At 39.1% G+C, this 23,841-nt stretch overlaps 1 protein-coding gene across 1 annotated transcript in view; it reads left to right on the top strand.

Annotated features, from left to right (window-relative positions):
- The window catches only part of NID1 (nidogen 1), a 46,459-nt gene that overhangs the window by 1,485 nt on the left and 21,133 nt on the right, over positions 1 to 23,841 (top strand). The window contains exons 2-11 of the mRNA XM_009281832.1: positions 1,104 to 1,403; positions 2,632 to 2,861; positions 3,512 to 3,939; positions 5,059 to 5,208; positions 6,494 to 6,745; positions 7,934 to 8,134; positions 10,068 to 10,313; positions 11,276 to 11,419; positions 12,515 to 12,643; positions 17,559 to 17,681. Coding sequence (XP_009280107.1) covers positions 1,104 to 1,403; positions 2,632 to 2,861; positions 3,512 to 3,939; positions 5,059 to 5,208; positions 6,494 to 6,745; positions 7,934 to 8,134; positions 10,068 to 10,313; positions 11,276 to 11,419; positions 12,515 to 12,643; positions 17,559 to 17,681 — 2,203 coding nt within the window. The remainder of the gene's footprint in view (positions 1 to 1,103; positions 1,404 to 2,631; positions 2,862 to 3,511; positions 3,940 to 5,058; positions 5,209 to 6,493; positions 6,746 to 7,933; positions 8,135 to 10,067; positions 10,314 to 11,275; positions 11,420 to 12,514; positions 12,644 to 17,558; positions 17,682 to 23,841) is intronic.

Below are 23,841 nucleotides of genomic sequence, written 5' to 3'. Positions count from 1 at the left end.
GGGTTGACGGTTGGACTCGATGATCTTAGAGGTCTTTTCCAACCTCAATGATTCTATGATTCTATGATTCTAAGTTCCTAGGAGGATGGTTGTAGTGAAGTGACAATTAGAGCAGTCCTGGCCAGGCAAAGAGAAATGTGTACATCTTCCCAGCAGACTTTCACCCACGCTATTACAATATTTAAGCATGGAGTGTCTATGTGTAGATTAGTTGTTTGCTCAGAAGTTCTATCAGCTTTGGAGGCAGTGCTGTAGTAGCAAGGAAAGCTCAGCTGACCCGCTTGCATCCTGACTCCCTAACCAGGTTTTCATGGGAATGACATAGCCTGTTGTGTCATGACTTAAGTGTGCGTGTGGGACAAGACAGAGCTGTTCAGTTTCTCTTTCCCCCCCCGCTTTTTTTTTTTTCCCCATCGTCAGCAGACTTCCTTAGGAATGGGCAGCTTTCTAAACTGTCCAGATTAAGCATCCTTCTCTGCCTTCATGGTAGAAGTCCAGATTCCCAGGGGGTATGCTATGACTTTGATACAGCTTCTCTGTAGCCCGCTCTGCTTTACACCAGGTAAGAATCTAGCTCGCTGGTTAACCAAAAAAGTAACTGTTGCAAATACTTGCTTCATCCTTACCATCCCCAGTCATGCTGTTGTAAAACTGCTCTTCAGGAGAGTAACAGTGAAAAGTGAGAAGAGCTTTTGGTCATCTGGGAGGGTCTGTACACAATTCTTGACAGACTCCCGGAGCGATTGAGCTGGATCTTGGTCTGAGAAAGACTTGGAAACTTGTAAATGTGGTGGTTTTGTACATCTTTGTTAGAAGAGGCACTAAGTGTCTGAAATTTAAATAGCTAAAATCTTTATCTAGGGAAAAAGGGTTGGTCTATCCATAAAGTAGACCTCTGGTTTTGGGCAACTGGAATCCCAGGACTCCTGACATGGGATACAAAACAGAAACTTGAAAAAATTCAGTTACTTTACAAATACAAGACTGACTTTTGACTCAATTTCTTTTGGAAATGCAATGAAAATACTATGATCTAAAGCACATAGGTGTGGGAGACAGCCATATGAACAGCATGTGTCTTATAATTTCCACCCTTTTATTAGGTTGCCACTAATGGGATTATTGCAGTGAATGAACCTTCAAGTGAAGAAAAATATCTCGGCCAATTCCCAGTCAGTTTTGGGGCTATTGCTCCTTTTATGGCTGACCTGGACACAACAGATGGACGTGGAAATGTGTATTACAGAGAAGATTCGTCCTCAGATGTCTTGCAACTTGCGTCAGACTATATCAAAAGAGGTTTTCCCGAGACTACTTTTGATCCCAGCAGTGTTGTCATTGTTACCTGGAAGCTCGTGGCTCCTTACCAGGCACCGGGAGAAGATCATGCTTTGGAAGAAAAGGTGAATGTTAATCAGAGCTTTAAGACACGTTGGACATGTGTTCAGCTGAAGTGTAACACCATAACCTCTTGTTTTGGAGGCTTGAATTCCTTTGTGTTTAAATGAATCCTGTACAGTTAAGAACGTATTTTGTTGTTGAAAAGACTGTAGCAAAATAGAAGTTTCCAGAATTTTTACTTGATTTTTATTTTACAGTATTTTATTCATTCAAAAGAAAATGCTTGAATCTACATAGCTGATTTCTTTGTATTCCCTGACAACTTTTACTTTGAATGTTGAGTGTGATGTGTTAATAACTGAAATAGTAGGATATCCTGCCCTCCATCTGTGCGATATAATCCAGCTGGCTTGCATTTTTCAACACACTCTTAAATCATTTTGACATCAAACTATCTAAAATCTGATAGGTATATGGACTAATAGGAACTTCAGACTGTGAATCCCTCTTGGACAGATGACATTTGCATTCACAAAAAGGTCATGCTTTGTGCTGGTATTGAATGAAGAAGCAGTTAGAGGTTATTGTTTGTATTACTTGCAAACCATTTTCCCTTTTTAAACCATGTTAGGTACTATCCTGCAAAGATACATAACTATGCACCATAATTATCCCAGCTGATGAGCCTGCTCACAGTGTATAAAGTTGAGAACATTACCACAACTTATCAAATCTTATTTCATCAAAGGTTAATTTCTTGTGCCTAACTTGACACAACCATTGTGTTCACAGTAATGATTCTGCACTCTGGTGGCAACGAATAGCTGATGTCTGAGGTACTGTCGTGATGGTTCCTACAGTATGTAGGAGTGTTCCTACAGGAAAAGACACTTGCAGCAATGTGAAACTTGAACTCTTCTTTAAATATTCTGTTTACAGAATTTTTCTATTTAGTCTAGCACATCACTCTTTTTATTTTAAAGAGATGATATAGTATCCTATGCATGTTACAGAACTGAGAATTGTTATGTTTTAGGCAGCCTCTCTGGCTATTTCCTAGCAGATTAACTTACCTTTGATAATGCCTTCTTTTTGGTGTTTATGCATGCTAAAGCTAAAACTGCTGTAGCAAAACATAAGCTTGCATAATATTGATTTCTCCTAGGAAGTACATGATGTGGTATGTGTGATGGAAATTCTGATTTTGAATTTGTGTTTAAAAAAAATGTTATTCTGTTGTCTATCTTGACATTTTTCCGTGAGTAAATGGATGTTAAATTTTTTCCACAGAGAAACACATTCCAGGCTGTTTTAGCCTCTTCTGACTCCAGTTCCTATGCTATTTTCCTTTATCCGGAAGATAGTTTGCAGTTCTATAGTACATACTCCAAGAATGATGATGGAAAGATTCCTGCTATGGTTGGCTTTAGTCAAGCCTCTACAAACTATTACTTTTGGGAAAAGCCGGGATCCTACAATGTCATTGCTAATGACGAAGACAGCATTAGAAACCTGCACAAGTATGCTTTTTTGTTTGTTTGTTTAAACTCCTCAAGAAAACATCAAGGAATTCCATGTTTTTCTTAACTGTAGCATGAGTCAATGAGAAATAATAATATCCCATTAGCCGTTGCATGAGAAATCGCAAAGTCTTCCGCTGATAAATATCCACCCTCTTGAGAAATATAAGGACTTCGGTATAACTTGTCAGAAGTCCATAGTTCCATTGTCACTGGTAGGAGCTGCTGTACACTTAGCCCTTCTAAAAATAGGACCACCTGAGACTTTAACTCTTTATAGTCTACCCTGGGCAGTCTTTTTTTTGACAGTAAAAGTGAACAAGAAGGAAAGGGAATGAGTTAGAAGGTTCTAGTGAGTGTTAGCAAGATATTTGTGGCCCAAATATCTCCTTCTGTTCCCATCACTTTGGAGACAAGAAGGCTAGAAATTCTCAAGAAGAGAACTCTGGGTGTGGAGAAAAAATGCTATCCAAACTGTCGGGGGTGTTTTATAGCTGAATAAACTGTACCTGTAGATAAGTATGTAGATAAGATAATTTGACAATTTTGTCCTGATATTTCTCAGTGAAGGATAACATTTTGTGTAGGCTAGAAATACCACACAACTTGTTCTTGATCATTTTGATTTGGCATATGCTTCTCTCTGATAGAAGCAGCAATGCTGGGAAACAAGGTGTCTGGGTGTTCGAGATTGGTAGCTCATCCGACAGTATTGTGCCTGCCAAGATCAGCAACGTTTTGGAGAGCCTAGAGGCCAATCAACAAGACCAGAAGATGACTTCAAAACCATTTATGGCAGACTATGGCTCCACTGAAATAAGACAGCAGTATGTCACCAGTAGTACAGACAGCACAGAAGAGGATCAGCACCACGTTACGTATAGTGTTCCTCAGCTAGCTGCAGAAGACTTTCTGACTTCATACCAAGATGTAACAGGAACACCTTCGACTGAGTCTTTTTACAGTCATCAAGATTTCCCAACAGCAAAAGCTCCACCTCGCCAGTTCCAGGTCCAGCAGTTCCCCCCACAGCAACCCCAAGTCATAGATGTGGAAGAATTTGATGAAACTGGTATAGGTAAGGTCTTTTGTACAGCTTGGGTACTTCTAAGATGGACAGGCTGCAAAAAAACAGGTGTGCAAGAAATTGAACTACTAAAGGAATAATCTGTTTCCTTCTCACTACCTTCATATCTGAAAATCTGGACACATTTAATAAGTTTGTGTTATTCATTGAGGTAGTTAACTTGGATGTCACCTCAGATTCAGATCTCGCCAGTCTAGTAAACTAGTGCCCCAGCGAAGCTCACAGGAGAGCACATTTACAGTGTGTCTGTGGAACCTGAATCTCTCCTAAGGAAAGCTTCCTATAGGGATAACTGTATTCCTAAAGCTGATGCATTCTTAGCGGTGACTGATTTCCCTTTCTTTTTTCCCAGGACTGTTGTTAAAGGTATGATCTTAAGTTTAATAGCTGCATTAAGTGGCTGTTCCTGGTAAGGATTTTATGATCGGTTCTACTGAAACCTAGCTTATCTCCTTTCATAGATGTGTTACTGAATACAGGTGATTTAACAAAGGTTGGTACTAGTAACTGTTGTAAAAATTGTTGGCTAGGGTTTCATGGCCTTAAGTTTTACAAGGGTGGGATTAGCGATTCTAACTTCTGAGGAAGTGTTTGTAGGAAATTCAAAACAGTGTGACTGACTGCCCAGCTGTTAATTGTTTCTTGAAGCAGATGTGAGAATTGCTATCTCCATGAAATAATAGGGTAAGCCAACTAGGATTACAGGGTGCATCCGTTGGTGCACAGTCCAGGGTACCATACTGATGTGTTTTGTTCTGAGGTTGGAAAGGCTCCTTTTTGCTTTGGTTTGGAAACAAGGACAGGTTAAAATTATTGTGTATTTAGTTTCACCAAGACAGTTTAACTGATCTACATAATATAGATCTGCTGAAATCGATAGAATTAAACAGTTTTCTAACATCTGAAGCCCTGCTGTTTTCTGCAAAATAGTAGACTGTTACTTGCATATTGCAAGGTTAGCAAAAATCAATTGCAACTGCTTGTTTTCCTTAAAGAGAAAATGAAAAAAACTGATCAAGTTAGTCTAGAGATATTTTTAATCTAAACCAGGGATATGTGAATACGATAGTAATTACATGACGTGTAAGTGTCTGGTCTTATTTTCTACAGTGTTTCGCTACCACACAGATGTCCAACAGACCTGTGCTAACAACCGCCACCAGTGCTCTGTTCATGCTATTTGCAAAGATTATCCCAACGGATTTTGTTGCAGTTGTATTGCTGGTTACAAAGGAAATGGCAGACAATGTGTAGCAGAAGGTAACTTTTTTGAAAATTGAGTACATATGCAGCAATTGCACATGGCATTCTTGAATGAGGTGACCTGTTTTCAATACTAAAAAGCCATGTGGTTAAATACTTCTTGAAAGACTTATCACTGAGATGTATTGAAAGGTATTTTAAGAAGTGAGCTATGCTTTCTAAAATGGTGTGGGTTTTTGAATGAAGGAAATTATTTTAGATGGTCAATTATATGCATTATGCATTTTAACATGACTTTCTAGAAAAAACAAATGCTTACATAACTGACATCATGTAATAGCGTAACATCTAGTGTTTATTGCTAGAATTAGTTGTGAACTTCCAACTTGTTGAAATCTGATTTGGTCGCCACTCTAAAATGGACAGTTCAAAGGGGATGAACAAATTAACTTTGATCATCAAAGTAAAGAACATGGCTCCTCTTTGTCTGACTCTTAAGCTTCTTTACTAAAGGGCTAATCTGCCAGATTTTTGTTAGATACCCATTTAAACTTTGTTCCTGTGTAAAATCCATAAAGGAATTTCTTATGTATACACTTGTACTCCTCATAGTGACTTGACTCAAGAGTATAGATGCATTTCAACAACTAAAATAGCTGACTGCAGACTTTGTGTTTTATGAGGCAGGAAAGCAAAACCTACTACTTAGCTTTCAGTTCATAAAATTGAATTTTCCAGAGAAAGAAAAGAAGGATCTGATGATAATGGAATTTGAATTTGCACATAGGAAATTATATACGGAAGAAAACTAGCAATCCACAGTAACTACTTCTGTAAAACATGGACAGTCTTAAAACGGTCAATAGTTTTGAGTTAAGAAACAGAATAGGTTAGAATAATAGGTCAATTACTCTAACACCTCATGGTGTTAGCCTTCTAATAGGGAATGAATAAATTTATGTTCAGTAGGTATTCATATGAAGTGTGATCTTCAAAAGAAGTTTCTGTATGCCACTTACTGTCAGAGAGACTGCAACAGCTTAGTCTGTTTATGCAGTTATCCTTGCAGACAAAATTGCTAATTAGGGTAAAGGGCATCTTTTCAGGCAATTTTGGCCACTTAGTCATCTGTATAATGGCAACACACACACATGCACATACATATGTAAGCAAATTAACACACTGTTTGTCGGCAGTTTCCTGTCTGTTGAATTCTGTGAGCATTTGTTTGCCATTTATTTCAACACTAGTATCTCTGAATGTAGTGAGCGCTCTGAACACGTTCCTTGGAGAGTATGTGAGAACTGTCGTTTTGTTATGATGCGTTGTATTGATTTGCCAGGTTCTCCTCAGAGAGTCAACGGGAAGGTCAAAGGAAGAATCTTTGTAGGAAATAACCCCATTCCAGTTATATTCGAGAACACTGATCTCCATTCCTATGTTGTGATGAACCAAGGGCGTGCCTACACTGCTATCAGCACAATCCCAGAGACTTTGGGGTATTCGTTACTGCCTCTTGCCTCTATTGGAGGTATCATAGGATGGATGTTTGCTGTGGAACAGCAAGGATATAAAAATGGATTCAGTGTTACTGGTAAGTTCTAAATTAAAATAATGTTCAAAAACTGTGCTATGCTTTCCTCTGTCTTGAGAGAAAAGAAATGTGTATTTAGAAGCAATATAGGATGAAAGCATGTTTATTCTGAGCTGTAAATGGATTGCTTTGTAATCAAACTTCTTGCCATTTTTCTTGTTTACAATGTGTAGATATTGGGCTGTTTAATTTACTGTCAGTGCACAAGCATGTAAGTCTGTTAAAAAGAAGAACGGCTTGGCCAGTTTCTGTGCAAGAAAGACATTATTAAAAAGGATCTGATTTTTGGTACTAGAGTGTACAGAACTACTGAAAAAAGCTGTCCCTACATCTACAAGAGGTCTAACATGTTAATTGCCTGATTGTACCAACAGAGCAAAAGAGGAATGAAAATCTGACCTCATGAAGGTCTGAAATTCTTAACAGAAGCAATTCCTGCATGAGATGCAAATGATCCTGTTAACTTATGTGAGGGAAACCCCAGTTCACAATTACAGCTTTTCATGAGAGTCTGAGGCCAAAGCTGGTTGGTTGTGCACATGAACAGATTGGATCTACAGCTTGAATTCTAGGAGAACATGTGTTTCTTTTTAAAATTTTATCCTTTACAGCCCTGTACTATGAATTTAGTCGAACATAACTTTTAGTTTTGGAGTTTTCTTGGATTTGGTGTGTTTGAAGTTTGTTCTGGAATTTACAACATACATTTCACTTGGTTTTGATTTGGAAACAGATGTACTGGATTTTTTTAATGTTTTTTTAACTCACTGTATTCCTAATGGAGGTTTTCTCTAAAGTGTACAACTCCTTTGCCATTTTAACTAGTAGGGTAAGGCCTACTATTATTAGCTTTGTTGGAACTTTTTTTTAATTTAAAAGAACCTGCTTCTGCAGGCTTACTTGCAATTTAGCGTGCTCAGTGCTTAAGAAAAGATAGTTTCCTTGCAGTATCCGAGAATATTATCAGTATACCTCCAAAAGTTATTTCTGTAGAAACCCAAAACATTAGCAATTATGCTGCATCAAAGCTTGCAGAAAATAGTGATTTATATTTTATCTACTAGGAGCAATACTTTGAATAGAAGGAGCAGAAAATAATATTGCTTCTAGTAGATAAAATATAAATTACTTTGAATAGAAGGACTCAGAAACTGCTATTAAGTGGTTTAACTAATACTGTTTCTTTAGGTGGTGAGTTTACACGGCAAACTGAAGTAACTTTTCTTGGCAACAATGAGAAGCTGGTTATAAAGCAGAGATTCAGTGGAATTGATGAGCATGGTCACCTTACCATCAGCACAGAAATGGAGGGCAGAATACCTGAGATCCCATCTGGTGCATCAGTCCATATAGAACCATACACTGAACTCTATCACACTTCTAGTTCTGGTAAGGTTCCCTAAGAATGAAATTATAAGAAAGTGCACATTTCTCAGAGCAGTGAGTAAGACAATCCAAAAAACATTATTTTATTCCCTTCTTAGCGAGTGTACTTAGGATCCTTGGATTTATAGAAAGTTGCTTTTTGCCTCTTTGGAACAAGTCCCAAAAGAGGGTGGATTTTGAGTGGGACAATGCAAATATTTCTAATCTTTTTATTGAAAAAAATGTGAGTTTAACTTTCTCTGAACTGATGCAAAACACTCTTGATTCCCCTTTCCACTGGCCTTATTTTTGCACTGCTGATGGCAGTCGTACAAGTTGCAAAGCTTTTTTGTAGGGTCCACAGCCCTTCAGTAGGAGCTGTACTGGTGTATACCTTTCTGTGGTAATGTCATTAAGTGGGCTTTGGTCTTGTCCAATAAGACTGTGCAAACCAGTTATTTACCAGTATGTGTCATGTAAACTGCATTGCAATGACTGTGCCTTGTGTTAGTAACAAGCATTTGTCAGTGTTATCGGAGCTGAATTTGAACTGACCAGAAAATTAGGAGCCTCTTAATTCCCTTATCGGTTTCCTCCATTGTCTCTTCAGTACTTCTCTCCTTCTCTTTCTCTCTCTCTCTCTCTCTCTCACTTATCTCAGACTCTGAGGTTTGTTAAGAGAGCCATTCTTCATTTCACTATTTACAGGGGAAACTCCCTTCTTTTGCTTTCCTCTTGCTGGATAAAATTATGGGTGTTTCAACACAGCAAAAACAAAGTGAGGTTGGAGTGTTGCTGCTGGCCAGCCAGCCCAGCTGTCAAAGAGCAATAAAGAGGAAGCAGCCTGTGGTGCACCCAGGTGCATGTGAATACTGGAGAGAGTGCCCTTTGCTTCAAGGGCACACTTTGATTGCTAGAGAGAGCTGAAAATGGTGTAGTTGCATCATCACTGCCTTATATCTGCTAATGTCTGGTTTTGGTAGCCAGTGATGAACCCCTCTTGCTGCTTTGCCTGTCATCACTGCCTTATATCTGCTAATGTCTGGCTTTGGTAGCCTCTCTTGCTGCTTTGCCTGTTATAGGGGAGGAGGAGCTGGAGGCAGCAGGAAGCTTCTGCTTTGTGCTGAACAACTTCAGAGTTTTGGAGGAGTTGTCTGGGCAGCGTGTGCTCTGTAGAACGCCTGCCTTCTTGGCAGAAATGCTGTCCCCAGGGAGGAAAAGTCAGGGGCTGGAAGGAGGCATCCTTCAGGCTGGATTTGATTTTTCCAGTACTGAAATAGTTATTCTTCTGCTGTCCTATGGTGTATCTGATAGACCATTACTTAATAGAAATCCAGCTTTTGCCAGCTGTTGCAAGTGGATTGATACAGGTGTGTTCTGGTGTCCATATGAAGAACAGTGGAGTTCTGAGGAGCTTTCTGTTGGGAGGATCCACAAGCCCAGATCTGCTTTGAAGAGTTTTGGTCACAATTTTTCACAACATAGAGAATTGTTGTGAAGCAGACAAGAGCTCTGACATGTATCTTCTTCAGGACTCTGTCAAAATCCGAGGCCAGTAGACCACAATGAACTAAAAGTGGGTGTAGTTTGGTGCTGGTGAGGTGGCTCTTGGCCTTCTTAGCTTATAGATCCACTATGTAAATTCATCTAAGGAAACCTCTGAGTTTCCTGAGTTGAATGTTCCTTTCTTTACCTGGTAACCCACAAAGTAAAGTTAAATTTTTAAAATAAGTCAAGATAAATTATGTGACTCATTCCTCAAGGCTGTTATATCTGAGAACAGAGTAAGCCTAGTCAAGTGCCTATTCCTTTGCATGGAAATACATCCACTTCCGTAGCTTCTTGCCTTTGAAATTTTTACTTACACTACTCAGCCTGTATCCCAAGTCTACAGATAGCATTGGGCAGAGTATTTTTGCTCTCTGTTCTGATCAGCGTGTTTGTTGCCATGTTGCAGTGATCACTTCATCGTCCACCAGGGAGTACGCAGTGACAGAGCCAGAAAGGGATGGGGTTGCTTCCACATACACAGGTGCCTATCAGTGGCGACAGACCATCTCGTTTGATGAATGCATTCATGACGACTCTCACCACGCTGCTTCTGCTACACAGCAGCTCTCAGTGGACAGTGTGTTTGTCCTGTATAACCGAGATGAGCAGATTCTGCGATATGCTATGAGTAATTCCATCGGCCCAATCAGTGGTATGTATGAATTGGAAATCTTTCTTTTTCTCTTTTGTAAGTAATTAAGAGCAGGCTTCTATATTTTTTTTTTTAGCCTGCTTTAGCTGGGATAAATTAATGAGTTATATTAATTTGTTGCATTAGTCAGTAGAAGTCTGGGTCTACCAATTAAGAGAAATGGGACTGTTGAAAGTTTGTATTTTCACTTGGGGAAGAGTATTTAAGTGATTATCTCATCTTGAAGTTCAGTGGAGTTTGTGTCTAATTCCTTGAAATACTCTCAACATACCACCTTGAATCTATTGCTGCTCAGATACATGGAGCGTATCATTTATCTTTACCTAATTATTAGTTCCTCTATAAATGAATCTTTTGGTATTGTCAGAGCAAAGGGCAAAAGACGGGAATAAGATTTGCCATTGAAACAGCTAGTTTCTATAATTTATCTTGAAACATGACATTTTATCTTTGGAAGGTAGGCAGTCTATGAAGCTTGTTTTTTGGATGAACTGTCCAAGTTTGTCTGTTTGCACTAAAATCAGAAAAAAGTAAAGGAGCAATTTGAAAATGCACACCAGATGAGTACAAGAAAAGACTGTGCTCACTTTTGTTTGTTACAAAGATAAAGTTCTACTAATTAAAATGAACAAACCAAGCTATTAAGAATCGCAATTTGGGTCTAGTGTCAGTGGCTAGAAGATGCGTTATCTTTGTCAGTCTTGCTCTTTAGAGAGGTTTTTGTGGCTTCTCTATCTTTTTTTAACTCAGCAGTCCTTTGCACAAGTAACAAGGAATACAGGTGCTATTGCTGTGTCTGAGATTCATGTCCTGCATATCACCTACAAGTCCCCTTCTTCCTGGTGCAAAAAGTATTCTCTTTCCTTGTTTCCCATGCACTACAAGCAACCTCCTTCCGGGCCTTATCTGAGTGCTATTACTTGCATAGAGTTGTCATGGCTAACTATGGTCTCTCTTGTCAGATGGTTCTGCTGATATTAACCGGAATCCTTGCTACACCGGTACCCATAACTGTGACACCAATGCGATCTGTCGTCCAGGAACTGGAAATCGTTTCTTGTGCGAATGTTCGATTGGCTTCCGTGGAGATGGAAAAGTTTGTTATGGTATCAGAAAACTTCCATTACAAAATGACAGCTAATGTAGCATTTGTTTTGCTTGGAATGTATTGACCCTCAGGACTAGCCATTCCAGCAAAATGAACTGTCCTGAGGGACTGGTTTTGGGAAAGATAGGTTAGAGGGATGCTGGGGTGGCTGATGTATCTCAATAATCATAGCAAACAAGTTTGTCTTGAAGGGTCAAACTTGGGTATGTTTTCCTAGCTTGCAAAGCATCTTTCCTACCCAGTTTGTCCTTTCATAAAACCTGTGGGAACTTTGCTGTGAGAAATTTACTGTAATGCAAGTTCTGGTTAAAATGAGTCAACTAGGTTAAAAGTTCTTGAAGGAGATGTGGAATGGCATTTGCACACGTGTACAGAGCACAGATATGTGGAACCCATTGAAATAATCATCTTTTTCAAGATCTGCTTTGAAAATCCCTTCTGTTCAAGGAGACTTATTTCCCAGCTCTGTACAGCTCTGTATCCTTAATGTATTTGGGTTTTGTTTTATAATCAAATCACAGCATACTTGTTTTCAAGAGGTGAAAGTGTGTATTAATGAAATATGCATCATCCCTATTAGTTAACTGAGTTGGGTTTTTTTATTAAAAAAAACCAAAACACAACCCTCCCACCCACTCCAACCCTTAAATCAACTTACAAATGAAAACAACAGCATCACACTGTCCCTCCCAGTCTGTGCTGTGAGTTGAGCAGCAGTGGATTAGAGATGTATATCGATAACAAAAAGGGAAGTCTTTCCTAAAGTTTATGCTTCCCCAGTAGTCATCACTGCTTCTGATCACCTTGTAGGCTGCATTGTAGGCTCTTCCTTCCCCTCTGATTTCTTGTCCCTTCCCCTTATTACTCCATTATAGAACCTGTTCTGGGTTTTTTCTGGTGCAGATTAGCTGAGGACACAGTTACCTGAAAACTTATTTTCAGGTTACTAATATCTCTTAAGAGGTATGGTCTATCCAAGACATGGTTTAAATATGCAAGCCTGCTATTATTCAACAATTGCACAGTTTCTGTTTTTTATGGCATCAGTATTAAATGCATCTCTGTAATAACTGGAATCCTTATAATATTCTAGATATTGATGAATGTTCAGAGCAACCAGCTCTATGTGGCAGCAATGCAGTCTGCAATAACCAGCCGGGAACCTACCGCTGCGAGTGTGTTGAAGGATACCAGTTTGGAGCAGATGGGCGGACTTGTGTTGGTGAGTTTCACATTTCTTAAAAGCACTGCCCAGCAGCTTTCAGGCTGTGATTCATCTCACAGAGACAGAAAACAGAGCTTCTAGGATGTGCGCTGACTTCTAACATGAGTTGAATTTAGGAGTTCATGCTGCAGTTAGTGATTACAATCCATTAGGTAACCAAAGAAGGTGCCTAAAGTACTTTGTTTTCATCTCACAAAAATTCCCCATTCAGAATGTTTCCAAACAGAAAGTGGAAATAATTATTGAATGCTTCTGTCCTTTCTGTACCATTATTTAGCTGTAGATTTCACATGGAAGTAAAATTCAAATTTGTAAAAGAAGAAAAATTAAAATGAGCAGTTATTAATTTGTTGGTATTTCACAACATCTCACTTTCAAGATGAGGTAGGGCTTTTCCTGCATTTTCTGTAGTCCTGTGCTTTGGCGTTTTGGGGTTTTGTGTTTTGTTTCTTTCTTATATCTAATCCAGAATTGGATTTAACAGATTAGATTTTAGTTACAGGTTCATCCCTTGGATAAGGCAGTGCACAGGTCTAAACCAGTGTGTCTTGGCTGGCTTATTCTGAGGTGATAGTTAATCATGCTGAAAAGGAATTATAACTACAGATCATTTCACTGTTAAAATCTTTGAGATTTGGAGGAAATCTAGCTGGTCTGTTAATGGACCATTAAAACTTCAAATTCAGTAGTTGTCACTGAATTAGTTATTTTTATTTAATTTAAAAACTTTTTTCTGTAGGAAGCCTGAGTTAATCTGTACTTGCTGGACTATAGTTAATCATGCTGAAAAGGAATTATAACTACAGATCATTTCACTGTTAAAATCTTTGAGATTTGGAGGAAATCTAGCTGGTCTGTTAATGGACCATTAAAACTTCAAATTCAGTAGTTGTCACTGAATTAGTTATTTTTATTTAATTTAAAAACTTTTTTCTGTAGGAAGCCTGAGTTAATCTGTACTTGCTGGACTAAGGTTGTCCTAACGAGGATTTTTTTTTTGTCCTTTCTGTACCATTATTTAGCTGTAGATTTCACATGGAAGTAAAATTCAAATTTGTAAAAGAAGAAAAATTAAAATGAGCAGTTATTAATTTGTTGGTATTTCACAACATCTCACTTTCAAGATGAGGTAGGGCTTTTCCTGCATTTTCTGTAGTCCTGTGCTTTGGCGTTTTGGGGTTTTGTGTTTTGTTTCTTTCTTATATCTAATCCAGAATTGGATTTAACAGATTAGATTTTAGTTACAGGTTCATCCCTTGGATAAGGCAGTGCACAGGTCTAAACCAGTGTGTCTTGGCTGACTTATTCTGAGGTGATAGTTAATCATGCTGAAAAGGAATTATAACTACAGATCATTTCACTGTTAAAATCTTTGAGATTTGGAGGAAATCTAGCTGGTCTGTTAATGGACCATTAAAACTTCAAATTCAGTAGTTGTCACTGAATTAGTTATTTTTATTTAATTTAAAAACTTTTTTCTGTAGGAAGCCTGAGTTAATCTGTACTTGCTGGACTAAGGTTGTCCTAACGAGGGATTTTTTTTTTCTGTTTACTCTCTTTTTCACTAAAGTTGTAGAAATTCCATTTGGTAGCTAGCAGAATTGCAAGATGATTGTGTAGGATGTGTATTGAAAGTGAATTTTCCATATAGAAAGAAAAATCATGAGCTTTGTCCTTGAGAACATTAAGATGATTCTTTTGGGTGTCATTTATATTGCAAATATCAAAAGCTAAATAAAAAAAATCTACAAATGGCAGACAGAAGAGGGGTAATGACTCTACTGCTAGAGCTTTAACTGTCAGGATAGGATATAGATTAGTTTTTTGGGTTTTTTTAGTTAGAATTTTTGTCTTTGTTTGCAACCTGACGGTAATTCTGTACTGACAAAACCTGTACACACTCTTCCAGTATGGTTGGACCAGTTGCTGTTTCTTTTGGAAATAACTGATAACAGCTGAGGTTTATGTTTGCTTCTGTCGTGACTGCTTTGTGGTGGAAGCTTAGGTACCCTTTGATCAGCTAATGCATTCAGGTCTTTCCTCATTATAGCCGAGACTGTTCTTCAGCTAAGACTGAGAAGCCTTCATCTTACAGCAGAAAGTTGCATTACTTCCCTTAAGTGTGTGACTTTGCATGCTGTGTATTACATTCCATCACGAGCCCCATTTCTCTGCTCCAGTAAGAATTACCATTCACGTCGGCTCACAGTGCGCCCTAAGTCTCCCCTTTGTTGCAGAACAGTTGGAAAAAGTAACTTCTTCTACCAGGACACTGGAAGGGATAGGGTGAGATGTGGAAGTGTGGCATTACGTCCACCACTGCCCTCTTGTCACTTGGACCTGAAAGGGAACATTCTTCCCTCCAGCCATGACCTCACTGGCTTCACTCTACCACTTCCCCATCAAGTTGATGTGTCACACTTCTAACAAGTGCTGTGTCACACTTCTAACAAGTGCTAGGTTAATTCCTTGCCCAGCTTGAAGGACTTCAGTTTGATCCCTTCCTTCAATCAAAACCAAACCTTGCATCTGTAAGACTGAAGAGAAGGGAAGATGAACTCTGTTTTCCCAACTGATTGAAAATAAATGTCATGGTAATCTTGTTCCCCTTTCCACAGGGGAGGGTGGAGGTTATAAAACCCACAGACAACGTGAACCCCAGAAGGGGCAACAGCTACCCTCTTTGAGCTTTTGCAGCTTGCTCTGGGATACCAGCTCTGACTCAGCTTTTCTGGAACTGCAGCTTTTTCATACCAGCTGTGTGACTCGCTGGATAGCTTTAGAAGAGTTGTAAAGTGGTCATGGTGGTGTTGGGTTGACGGTTGGACTTGATGATCTTAGAGGTCTTTTCCAACCTTAATGATTCTATGATTCTGTGATTCTCCTATTTGTAGGCTGAGGAATGGGAGGACTTGGGGACTCCCTTTGAGCTCCAACTCTACATCTTACGCATTTATAATGCAGTTCTGAATAGATTATTTTGTAATCTAAAACTTACTTCATCAAACAGAACAGATACAAATGATTCTAACAATGATGTTATCTCCCCCAGAGAAATGGAAAAAACAACTGTTTTCAGATCTGGCCCTGATGGCAGACTTTTGTTATTTCCCTGCCGATACTGTGGCAGTTTTCATCTGTGTACTGTGATGAAAGGAGCATTGTAGAGTCTCGTCCCGGTCCCCTGTCAGCTCCTCGTAAGAACTGTGTAAAGAAAGACTCAGTGGACTCTCTGCTACAGCAGCTGGAAGTCTGTTCCTAGATGTACACGCTGCAAACTCGTGTATTTCCGGGCCCAAAATTTTTGTAGTACTTTGCCTCTTCTGATTTTAAATACCATGGTTTCCTTTCCTCTTCTCTGACGTAACAGGTAAGCACAGGCAGGGCTCCAGCGACTACCTGAAATAACTTGTGTAAAGCAGTGCAATGCCTTCAGAGTCACTGCTGTCAACGATGAGAAAATTATGAAAAGCTGCAGGACTGGTCCCGGCTTCCACTGTTGGTCAAAAATCTCTCCCAGAGTTGACAAATGTGTTTATCTCCCACTGAGTGAGTCACAGCTCCCATCTGTTGCCAAGCGACGGCAGCCCTGGGTCAGTGCTCGGTTAGTGTAGCGGGATATCTAATAATTCCCACTGCAGCGAACTGGCCGCTTAGCTAACACGCGAGGTACCTCTGCGAGGCGCCTTACATTTCTTCATCCAGGACCCCTTTTTATAAGCAAAACTGCCATGGATATTAGGATCTGTCACTGAGGTAGCCTTTCTGCCCTGTTCTATATTAACAAATATCTATGAGGTGCTGAGGACAACCAGTTCCTTGTAAAACATTAATAAGAAGATTTAACACTAGTGAAAGGGGAGATCTTGGCAAAAAAAATCCCAACCCCAAAACAAACAACTCGGTTTCCTTGTTTCCTTTCTCTTCTGTATGCTTTCACAGCTGTTCCTCTCTCCCTATAAACTTACTATGAGCTTCAGACTTTGCGGAATAAAACTCAATTTTCTCTCGTACATCTAACCTGCAGCTGTTGAATACGTCGTAAACCGTTGCCAGACAGGCACACACAATTGTGACATTCCTCAGCGCGCTCAGTGTGTGTACACCGGAGGGTCCGCCTACATCTGCACATGCCTCCGTGGCTTCTCTGGTGATGGGCGTGCCTGTGAGGGTGGGTAACACCATTTGTTGTGGGGGTTTTATTGCACAACTTAGCTGGTCATTGCGATGTCCTATAGTTACTTGTGATTTAAAGTAGGAAATTTCATAGTTTAAGTCCCTCAGGCAGGCATTGCATTAAGCTTTTGTCCTTTCCTCCCCTCACTTTTCAATTCACCCTTCAATATTTGAGCTACAGGAGGTCCAAGATGAGGTAAATGCAAAAATTGCAGTAGTTGCGGTTAGCAGACCAGATCTTCATCTGCTGGAACTGTTTGCACTGTATTGGTTTATATTTCTAAGCTGGTGACACACGATGATCAGACTACGTAAAAAAAAAAGTTATATTCTGTTTCATGTCAATTGGAGTGCAGTGGGGGAGCAGCTTTACCTAACTACGTGTTGGAAACCTTGCGGGCCAAATCCTACTTCTCTTGCTGTGTTAAGCCTTTTCCTTGAGTAACAAGGGCATGTATTTCTAAAATACTGTGTGACTTAACAATCCTAGTTACCTATCAGAATAGCAGAGTGCAGGGATTTGCTGAGAGCCAGAACCTGAAATATGTGCATGCTTTTTTTTTTTTTTTTCCTCCTTTGCATTTCTGTATAGACGTTCTTCCAAAGGTCTATAATTCTAATCAGGTATCCTTAAATAGGAGCCTGAAAGTAATACAGCAGGTTTGCAGTTTAATTCATCACCCTGATTTGTCCATCAGGAGGAACAGTTGTCTGAGATTGATCTCTTCTTTTACAGATGTAGATGAATGTCAAGAGGGCCACTGTCATCCAGATGCTTTCTGCTACAACACTCCTGGGTCCTTCAGCTGCCAGTGTAAGGCAGGTTATCGTGGGGATGGTTTCCGGTGTGTGTTAGGAGGTAAAATTTTATAGTTCTTGAAAGTTAGACCAGAAATATAATTTGGGAATTGGAGGATATATGTTAATTTGGTTCCTCTCTGGAACAAATTGTGTATTGTCTTATTGGGGTCTTTGTTCTTTCTCAAATCTTTCAAGTTTTGAACTTCACCAAGCTTGTGTCAAAATCTGTATCTTGACTTTTATCACTTTTCCATAATATCCTATTCAATGTCCCATTTTATGTTTTGTTTGTTCTGTCCCCTGTAGTTCTCAGCCCCAAGTTGATACTATCTTTTGAAGTTGCCTTATGTAAAAGTTTGACCACAGACTGATTTGTTTTGCATACACAGTAGTCGCTTACCGTAAAACATCTGGAACCATTGGCGATGTAAATGAAATGCAACAATTACAGGAGAAAAGTGAAGGATGAGACAAAAGTACCTGCACTGTTGTCTTCAGTGGGATCTAGATGCCCACATGCCACGTACAGCCAGCAAGAGTCCAGAAAGGCTAACTCCAGTTTCTAACTAGCACTTAGTTGTTTCTGTATTTATCCAGCTTGTTCTCTACTTAACAGAAAGTTCTTGACCCTCCCACGCTTCTGTTCTTGCATTGTAGTTTGGGCCTTGAAGTATAAAACTCCTGATCTAGAAGGTACGCTTAAAAAAAGAAAGTAAGGAACACTGAGGCACAAAGTAGCATTGTTACGGTTACTTTAATTCAGAAGTGTGGCAAACCTATGGGACAGCACTCAGGTTTTGCAGAATGGTGAATGCTTTCATCCAGGAAATGAACCCTGACTTCTGAGTATATTCAAACCCAATTCTCCTGCCTCTAAGATTCTTGCTGTTGAGCAAAAGACCCTGCACCTGTCAACAGACTGAAACTCAAACTGTGCAGCCAGGAGTAAGAAAGGCGTAGGGCCAAAGGGAAAGAAAGCAAGAAGCAGTATGACTGAGGAGGGAGGCGGTCTTTACAATTCAGCTTCTGCACTGTGGTCTTAATGATGTCCAAAGTATTTGATAATTCAAAATTGAGATTTTTGGGGTTTTTTAATAGTGGATGTGCTGTTTTAGAAGTGATTGTCTGCATGGCACAATATTACTACCTGGTGCGTTGCTGAAACTTAGTATTTTCTTTTGCCACTATATTCCCTAATTCTGGAGTTCTGACTTTTTTTTGCCCAACTGGATACTCATGTCTTAAAAATAAAAAGGCAAAGGATTGTTCATAGGAAAGGCATAAAAAAATCACAAGGTTGTTTCTGGTTTTACATCATATTTACATGACTCTTCATGTGCTCAACAACACGTGTTACATCAAATCACCCAGCGCTTGTAGACTTTTCTATCATAGGTAAATTGTAGGAGGTTTTGCACTGTTTAATTCTGAAGCTCTTGCTTTTGCCACTTTGTCAGTCTTTCAATATTATTTTTAACTAACTTTTCATGCGTGAATACCCATGTGTATTTTCATTTTAATGCCAGATGAATGAAAAACGACCTAGTGTTTCTGACCTGTGTCAAAATACTTAGCTAACCAACCAGCTGATAAAACCAGGATTATTCCTCCTAGAGGAGAAACTTGATGTGAATAACTTGAAGCAAAATCAAACCTGAAAGCTTCCAGTTCTTCAGGCAGAATTGTAGAGGCAGAAATAATGCTTTCATGTCTGGCACATCCCCTTTGTAGCTGAAACATGTGGTTTGGTAGACTAATACTTGATTCAACCAATTAACTTTATTACCAGGGCACAGTTAACTTCCTCTGAGTATATGTGATAGCATATTTAAGTGGGTTTTTTTGTTGATAACAACACCTTTTCACATGCAGTGGTTGGTCTGTCTACTAAGCTGCTAAGCACAGCGTACTATTTTGTAGTAGTTTTATGTTACTTTTTGCTGCTTATCCTGTACACTTCTTGATTTTTTCCATACCTAACACAATTGTATCTTGAATGAGGATCTTTCCATGTCACAGCTTTAATGGTAGTAAAAAAATATTTTGGAGAGTTTTGTCGTATCTACTGTTTCAGTGGGTGGGGATCTGTCAGGTTTTGTTAGTCTTCATATATGCCCCTCTGATTTTTTTTTTTGGTGTTTTGTACTACCAGTAGAAGACATGCTTTAGAAACACTTGTGTCAATTGGTTCTGCTCATTAAATGTTCTGAGCAGAAAAAATCTGTGTAGATAAGAAGTCTCACTTTCGCTGAATCCTGACTGAAGTACAGAGTATCCGTATTGCTCGGCTAGTCTGCCACAATGGCAGTGTTTACAACAAACTTAGCTACTCCTCCCTTCTTAGAGTTAATAGAACAATAGCTGCCCTGGGGATGTCGTCTGTTGCTAAAGCTTTAGTACTTTTAAAATGGATATATCCAAGAGTTAATCATTGCCAGGAGATAGAATCAATATATACTTTCTGAAGCCTAGCAAAAAGCAGTTTAGTTTACTTTAGCACCCAATTTGTAAAGTAGGTTGCTTCAGAATGGAGATTCCACATGAGGCTGTATTGTATTCGGCTGTAATTAGAGACCATTTCTTCCCCATTTTACCCACTAAGGTTTTGATCTAATTAGCCTCAGTCAAGTCACTGAAGTCTTTCCTGGTTGTTAATAGCATGGAAAGTTTTTCAGCCGAATACTCAGTTGTTTTAGCTGTACCTTTTTCCAATCCACGTGTACAATTGCTTGCTTGTTTGGTGTCTGTTTATTATATGAAACCTACTGCTGAACGGCAACTCTTGAAACAAGTAGACTAACAAGTAAAATGGATTTGAGTCACACACAAGAGAATGTCTGTAGGAGTGAACCAGCAGGTTAATGAAAGAGTTAATGATGCTGGAATGTCCCACTGCTCACAGCTATTAAGAAAGTCTGTACTTCATTATTTCCTCACGCTTCATTTTTCCATTTCAAAAAACCAGATGTCTGAGTGTTTCTACCCCTGCAGACCCTAGACACTGTTTACTAAACAGAAACAAATCTAGATTCTTGGAACTAGGAGTCTGACTGTTAAGAGCCGTTCGCTGGTCCTCTGAATCTGTTTCACATGAGAAATGCACTTAACAGGGCAACACTGTAAGTGAAGGATTACAAAGGAAAATGAAAGGACAAAGGGAAGTGTATTCTGTTTAGGGTTTTTTTCCTCTTCTTTTTTTGGCAATGCCTGAGAACAGCAATTAAAAATGTCAGTATAACTCCTTGTGATATGTGGGGAATGAAGTGACCCTCATAGGAAATTAAAAAGTACTCTGATTACATACTGATTCTGGACACAATTTTAAATCATTTCTGTCTTTAGCTTGTGAATGAAAACCTGTTTGAGTAGTTATATCAGATCTTTAAAAATTTTTTGAATGCTGTTGCAGAACTAATTGAATTTGGTGTAGTGCATCAGACTGTAATCCCCCCTGCAAAATGGAAGGGAAGAAGTCCCATACATCTCTGCTTCTCATTCTGTTTTCTCAGCCTCCATCTTTTTTTTTTGAAAAGTCCATAAATCATTTTCTGCAGTGCTGCTGCAAGAGCTTTCCTTTATGACCAAAAAAGACTTTGAATGTGAATGTTTGTATATGGCTTTAGAGTTTTTTTTCCCCCATTCTGTTTGTTTCTTCACTTATGTGGGAAATGTGTACATGTATGTTTTTCACCTGGCCCACTTGCCATATTCATGCTATTTCCATTTCATTTTTTTCAAGTTCCATGATATATTTCAGTGACTTTTAAATTCCAGATTACTACAGGTAGTTTATGAAAAAACTGAAAAAAAAAATGTTCAAAACATTAAATACAAATTTATTTTTCTGAGGAAGGGTAAATAAACATTTAGCTTGAGTTCAGGATGCGCTGTTCTATGTATCTAGTCTGACTTGTGTGTACTGTGGTCCATGGAACATAAATTCTTTCAGGCCTTTGATCTCTATTCTGCACTACAGCTTCTCTCTTAGGAGCTCTTTTCTCTACACTGGTTCAGTTTTTCACTATCCTTTTGAACTGTGGTTACCAGAGCTGCACCCAGTATTCCTTGAATCATCTCCCCATCCAACATTGCTTCACTATACCTGTGCGGTGTTCTTTGTGTATATGCTGAATTCTTATTTCTACCCCATCACAATCTCTTCAGCACTGAGCTGGGTGCTGGCAGTTTATCTGCTTGCAGTTATCTGCTGATTGATAGCTTTTTTTGGTTGTGGTTTCCAAGATAAGTCTATCTTTAGAGGCTGGTCTACACAGCGTATTCCAAGAAGTGTAACTTTCCATTTGACTGTGTGAACCCACTTGTTGATTTTAATGAGCTCAGTTTACCTAGTGATGAGGTCCTGTCCTCATGTTTTGTGGCCTATTTCTCTTCCACAAATGATGCAACCTATGGCTGCAATCTATGGTTGTATATTTTCCTCTGGAATCCTAATGAAGCAATTACATTTCTTAATCAGGAAATTTAAAACCAAGACTAAAGTAATATGGGAACTTACTAGAAATACCACTACTTTGTGACATTTGTCCGCTGACTCAGGTGATTTTTCAGTTTTTAATCATTTATCAAATTAAGGTAGCCCACAGTATGGTGCTTTGTTTCAAAAGTGATACTGTCCTGCGGGCATAAGTAGAGTGCCATAGGGAAACGCAAAGCTATTAGATCAGTGTGTTACCTTTATCAGCCAAGCATCAACTGCATCAAAAAGCAGTGAGAACGGATTTTTACTCAATTTTTTAACAAATGCTAATCAGTAATGTTTAAACATAGATACTGAAAAATACTGAAACTTGGTCCTGCTGTTAATAAAAGGCTGTTGCCACCCCCACTTTCCTGCATCACTGAAGATTACCCGGATCTTGCTCTTACTGTTTGTTTCACCTCTGGCAGTATGAACTGACCCTAGTGTATACCATTTTTCTCATCATTGACGTGATCATTTGGCTTAGCTTTCAAATGTGAGTTTCAAGAATGGTAAGAACCTCTGAAAATCAGGGCTGCTAACCCCTGGATGCGGAGCCTTGAAATAGACATGAGTTGTTTTCCATTCGCTACGATCAGGTATAGTAGTAGGTGTAACACACCATTACGCCAGGTAAGCATTACTTGTTCTTAGCTCTACCTGTTTCAGTTAATGGAAGTTTTCTTCATGCCAGTCAAGAGATCAGAGAACTCTCCTAATGTTAATCGTTCTGTATCTTTGAAGAGTCTTGACTGGATGAAATATTATTGTATTTATATTAAAGGAAGAGCACTAAAACCCCCTCATTTAGGCTGCTGTACTGAAGGAAAGGAAAGTTACTATCCATAATGTTTGTGTCTGGAAGCTGGCTTACAAAGTAGCCCCTGTACTGCCTAAGTATGTGCCAATTCTTGCTATATGTTTGCCTAACTTGTGCTGTTAGCTCATCAAGGCAGGGAATGTGCTTTTTTTACTGTGTCAATCTCATCTTTCAAACTCTGTCATAGCTAGCCTCATTTCAGACAGTTAATTAATGCAATTTAAAGCTTGCAAAATCAGAGCATCTTCTCTTAAGCACACTGAGTAAAATGTATAACTGTATAAGCAGACTATTTATCCCAACCAGCTGTCATCAGCATCTATGACTATTGTGCCTTCGTTGCTGCATAGGCTACAACACTGGACTGGGATTCAGCTCACTTTTCTTTAGGTGTCTCTAAACTGTAAGCATAGTAATCCTGCTCATGATTCAGAGATAAGGAGAGAAAAAATACAGTATGGATTCCAAGTGCCTGGTTTGGACTGTCATAACCAGTATAGGGGCTTGCTTTGGTTTGTAAATTTTAGTATTGGCTAAATTCATGTTAGTGAGTTGAAATGAGTTTAATGTTGAAAGACAGGTTAAAATTATTGAGTCAGCACAGATGAACATAGAAATATCGGTTTTATTTCTTTTCAGAATGTTTCTTTGACATTAATTACTTATCACACTTGACACTGTTAAAAAAGTTTATCACAAATATAAGAGACTTTCAGGAGCACAGAAGCAGTAAAATACATAGTTATTCCTAAAAAGGAGTGGCAATAGAATCATAGAATGGTTTGGGTTGGAAGGGACCTTTAAAGGTCATCTAGTCCAACCCCCCTGCCGTGGGCAGGGACTTCTTCAACTAGAGCAGGTTGCTCAGAGCCCCGTCCAACCTGACCTTGAATGTTTCCAGGGATGGGGCATCCACCA

This window comes from Aptenodytes forsteri, unplaced genomic scaffold (genome assembly GCF_000699145.1).
Source record: "Aptenodytes forsteri isolate BGI_AS27 unplaced genomic scaffold, ASM69914v1 Scaffold132, whole genome shotgun sequence".
NCBI lineage: Eukaryota > Metazoa > Chordata > Aves > Sphenisciformes > Spheniscidae > Aptenodytes > Aptenodytes forsteri.
Note: the sequence above shows the minus strand (reverse complement) of the source record. Positions and strands in the feature narration are given on the sequence as shown.